This window comes from Apium graveolens, chromosome 7, assembly GCF_009905375.1.
Source record: "Apium graveolens cultivar Ventura chromosome 7, ASM990537v1, whole genome shotgun sequence".
Taxonomy (NCBI): Eukaryota; Viridiplantae; Streptophyta; class Magnoliopsida; order Apiales; family Apiaceae; genus Apium; species Apium graveolens.
This window is the reverse complement of record NC_133653.1, coordinates 200,254,565-200,259,868: the sequence shown is the minus strand read 5'-3', so window position 1 is coordinate 200,259,868 and position 5,304 is coordinate 200,254,565. Positions and strand designations below refer to the sequence as shown.

General features: G+C 35.3%; 1 protein-coding gene across 1 annotated transcript; it reads left to right on the top strand.

Moving 5' to 3' along the window:
* The first annotated feature begins 1,164 nt into the window (after positions 1 to 1,164).
* On the top strand, positions 1,165 to 3,006 carry LOC141674342 (uncharacterized). Its single transcript, XM_074481069.1, has one exon. The coding sequence runs from the start codon at positions 1,165 to 1,167 to the stop codon at positions 3,004 to 3,006; it is 1,842 nt and encodes a 613-aa protein (XP_074337170.1).
* The last annotated feature ends 2,298 nt before the right edge of the window (positions 3,007 to 5,304 follow it).

Sequence of the window (5,304 nt, the reverse complement as noted above, 5' to 3'; positions counted from 1 at the left end):
GTCCTTCCGTCGAAAATCTATGAAAAAATCTTATTCTTCCTTCCACTATAGCTGGTACTACTCTGCTTCCATTAGGAAATGGTACGCCTCATGTTATTGCTAGTATTGTCTCTTTTACGAGATCAGGTGTTGTTGATGTTGGCCTCGACAATATCTTATCTGATGCAATTAACACATGTAATTATAGGCATTTAGTATTGTAATGCAAGTATATTCAGTACTAGAAAATGGGGTTAAATTCAACCGGTTAAATTCAACCGGTTAAATTCAACCGTATATGGTTGAATTTGAATTAAACGTTGTTAGACCTTTGACATGCGCTCAAATTCAACCGAACAAATTCAACCGTCACTAAATTCAACCGACTAAATTTAAACGGTTTTAAATTCAACCAGAACCCGTTGAATATAGTGTTCCCAACTTTTCCCTAGGCGGTAAATTCCCCCCCCCCCAAAGTTAAATTCAACCGAATAAATTCAACTGCTTTATAGTCAACAAAAACCGGTTGAATTTAGAACAACCAATTTTTGGGTGAGCGTGAAAGTTCCCACCAAAAATAAATTCAACCGGATAAAATCAATGGAAATCTTATTCAACGATTTTCGGTTGAATTTAGTATGAACACTTTTTTGTTCGCGGGAAAGTTCCCACCAAAATAAATAAATTCAGCGAATTTTAAATTCAACCGTATCTGGTTGGATATACCCGTTATTCATTTTCAACCGTATCTGGTTGAATATACCCGCTGTTCGTTTTCAACCGTTTCCTGTTACTGTCAGTATCCTTTCTTTCCAGTGGCCTCTTTTTTCTTCTTTCACCATTTCTCCTATCTCCTTTAATTTCTTAATCTTCAATTTTAAAAGCATTAATGTCCAAGTAAGTATTCTTTCACATTTTTCATACATATACTTGTAATTCTTGTATTCATATATTTCAATTGTGTTAATATTGTTAATTTTTTTATATGTCAATTTTGTTAATATTGTCATTTGTGGCTAAATTAGTGTGATTATTACTTGTTTTTAGTATGTTAAGATAATCATAAGACATTGAGTTATATAATGATTGTATCAATCATACCAATGAAATATTAATTTAATTAAGTTGTTTATTGATGTTATTCTTATCTATAATAACTAATTAATCAAAATTTGATAATTGTAGATGGTATCCGATCGAAGTTGGATGCATCGTAGGTTTGATGCAAGGAATAATATAACCGAGGAGTACAAACATGGTGTACAAAATTTCATCAATTTTGCTATGAAAGGGGAAGTTGATTCAATGGGGAGGATAAGATGCCCATGTAATGAGTGTGGAAATATATGGCGTAAATTACTCAACATTGTAACTTATGATTTGTATCGATATGGCATTATGGAGTCATATACTAAATGGGTTTTTCATGGCAAAAAGCGTAGGTCTGGGGTTGAAGCTGAGACTAGTTTGGGTAATAATGATCCTAGAGATAATGATATGTATGATGCACGTGAAATGCTTCAAGACTTTGCGGATGCACATGGAAATTTCGGGAATGGTAAGGAGGAACCGACTGCAACAGCAAAATTTTTTTATGAGATGTTAGACGGTGCTTCTGAACCTCTTTATCCAAATTTTCCAAGTTCTACAACTTTGTCATTCGTAAATAGGTTGTTATATTTCAAGAACAAGCATGGTTGTAGTAATAAGGGCTTTGATGAGTTACTTGAACTTATTGGGTCAGTATTGCCGGAGAAACACAATCTACCTGAGACATATTATGATGTGAAAAAGATGATAAGTGGTTTGAATATGGGATATGAAAAGATTGATGCTTGCGAGAATGATTGCATATTATTTTACAAGGAAAATAGTAAAAAGACATGTTGTGACATATGTCACAAAGGTCGATATAAGGACCGAAAGGATAACCAAAAGAAGCTGATTCCAAGAAAGATCTTGCGATACTTTCCATTTATACCGAGACTACAATGTTTGTACATGTCTGAGCAAACTACTAAGTGTATGACGTGGCACCATGATAGGGTCATAGTTGATGGCCAGTTATCTCACCCGGCAGATGGAGATGAATCGAAAATATTCAATATTAGATTTCTGAGATTTGCAAAAGAGGCACGAAATATTAGACTTGGCCTTTCTAGTGATGGATTTGACCCATTTCGTCATCCACTTGCCAGGGATTATACCGTATGGCCCGTTATGGTGGTTGTTTACAACCTTCCACCATCTATGTGCGTGAAAGCTCCATATATGTTCATGCCTCTCATTGTTCCCTGTCCTAGTGATCCTACAAAAGACCTACATATTTACCTCCGACCGTTAATTGATGAATTGAAGCTATTATGGCATACAAGAGTGGAAACATATGATAGGTCATCACGCACAAATTTTCAGATGAGGGCTGCACTAATATGGACTATTAGCGACTTTCCAGCACTTGCAATGTTAAGTGGATGGTCGACTAAGGGTAAGTTGTCTTGTCATGTATGTAGTGGTGATATCAAAGGCTTTCAACTAAGGAATGTTGGTAAGCCTTCTTTCTTTGGCACTACTCGATATTTTTTGGAACCAGGTGATCCATTGAGGAGTAGCATAAAGTTTGGAAAGAAAGAGGTTCGTTCGGTCACAGCTCGACATTCAGGTGGAAGGGCAAAGACTTTATGTGATCTTATACAATTTCCTCCTCCAAGAAAGTTAACAAAAAAAAGACCTCGGGACTATGGTGTTACTCATAATTGGACTCATTATTCTCCATTTTTTGAGCTCCCGTATTGGGAGTCACATGATCTTCGTCACAATATTGATGTCATGCATAATGAAAAGAATGTTTTTGAAAACATTTTCTACACAATGTTAGCTGACAAGAACAAGACCAGAGATAACTTAAAATCAAGGTATGATTGTGAGGAACTTGGTATTCGACATGAGTTGTGGGTTCAAGATGGAGACATAATGCCACATGCTCCATATGCGCTCTTGAGGGAACAAGTTGATAATTTGTTTTAGTGGATTTCAACACTTAAACTTCCGGATGGTTATATTTCAAATATATCTAGGTGTGTGAATTTTGAAAAACATACTATTCGTGGTATGAAATCGCATGATTGTCATATTTTCATGCAAAAATTATTGCCTATTATGTGTCGTGACTTATTACCGAGGCAAGTGGTTGATGCCATTATTTAATTGTCTAACTTCTTCCAAGATTTGTGCCCATCTACCTTCAAATACTCTGATTTATTAAAAATGGAGAAAGATATTGCGAGGATAATGTCTAAGTTTGAAACCATCTTTACTCCCGGTTTCTTTGACCCGATGGAGCATTTGCCACTACAATTGGCCACCGAGTGTAAGTTGGGTGGCCCTGTTACATATCGATGGATGTACCCTTTTGAAAGATTTTTACATGGATTGAAGATGAAAGTTAGAAACAATGCACATCCGGAGGGGTCAATGGCTGAATGCTATATTGAGGAGGAATGTGTGCACTTTTATTCTCTATATTTTGAATCCAAAGTTGAAACAATGTGAAATCGATTGCGTCGTTACGAGGCACCCAAAACGTGTAATGATCCTAACTTGTTAGAAGTTTACACGTATCCGGAGAAACCCATTATAAAAAAGGGCATAGAATCTTGACGGCTGATGAAGATAGACTCATCAAATATTATGTTCTTATCAACATACCGGAGGTTGCAAAGTACTTGGGGTAAGGTCTTTAACAAATCTATGATATTTTTTCATTTGATTTATTTTATTGTAATGATTGTTATTTGTTTTTAGTGAATTTAACACGTTGGTACATAGAAAATATCCAGAGTTTGATGATGCAGCAAAAGAAAAATTTCAAAAAGATCGATTCACAAATTGGTTTGAAAGAAGGGTATGTGTCTAAACATATACATATAAATGTTTCTTATTGTCCTCAAATATTATAATTGTAATGCACTTATAAATATATATAAATTTTTAGGTAGCGGATGATCCACAACTCAAAAATGTTTTTAAGGATTTAATAAAAGGTCCGATACGAGATGTGGATATTTATAATGGTTGCCACTGTAATGGTTACAAATTTGGTTGTGCAAATTCTAATGAACACACTTAACCAAATTCGGGTGTGCTGTTCATTGCTAAGAAATATACGGTACTTAATTATTTCGTATCTATTGTTCTCTCTTTCGTTATATTAATGTATTGCTTGTACTTAAGAAATTTACTCATTTATATGTAGGATCTTCATGTAAGGGGAGTTTTGAAAATAATTATGGTCGACTCGAAGAAATACTTGAGCTTCATTACCGTAATGGGCATAAAGTTATATTATTTAAATGTCATTGGTTTGATCATACAAATCATGTCAAGGTGAATAGAAATAGGATGACAATGGTGGATGTTCGATCAACATTAAATACGGAAGATGTGTTCGTGTTAGCTAGTCAAGCTCATCAAGTGTATTATGCAAGGCATATTTCTAATCCAAGATCACCATGGTACAGCATTTTAACAACAAAGAGTCGTTTTGTTAATGAAGAAGTGAAATCTAAAATGAACTTTACATCAAGTGAAGATGCCTTACAAAATGAGGTTTCAAATACTTCATCATCTCATGTCGAGCTCGTGATGATTCATGATCCTTCAAATTTTTTTATTGATTTGAGATTTGTTGAAAATGATAATTCTACGGATGAGTACAATGAAGAACAAAATCAAGATGAAGACATGATTATTGATGAAGAAAGTGAAAGCGAGGACGATGACATGGCTTAATTTAAAATTTTAGTGATTTTACAAAAAATATGTTTAAGTTGAAAATTATTGTAATATTGATTTGTATTAGACATTAAATTTTAAGTGTTAGATAAATATATATTAGCCTCCAATTAATTATTATTGCAAAAGCAGGGCTCAGGTTCCAGTAGCTACTGGAGGAGGTAAGTAGTGGTGTATTAAACCAACCGGTTTTAATTGATTTTAACTCCTAAAATCAACCATTTTCGATTGCATTTACCCGTGTCATTTACTTGGGTCATATCTTCACAACTGAAATAAAATATTTTCTCTCACAAACCTTTTCTTGTGTAACTCTCTCTGGAAGCCGCCTCCAAAATCGAGAATGGCACTCTCCTCCTAAGTCCTCCCCAAAAACACAAACCACTCCGCCTACACTTCACAACACACCAACCACTTCGTCTCCACCTCCCAAGTCCTCCTCACCAAAAACACCCCCTCCACCTCCCAAGTCCTCGCCGTCGTCACTCTCCTCCCTGTCAGCGGAACCCTACTTTTCCTCGCCGGAATAAC

Excerpts from the sequence above, each read along its gene's own strand:
- LOC141674342 (XM_074481069.1), top strand. The coding sequence starts at position 1,165 with ATGGTATCCGATCGAAGTTGGATGCATCGTAGGTTTGATGCAAGGAAT.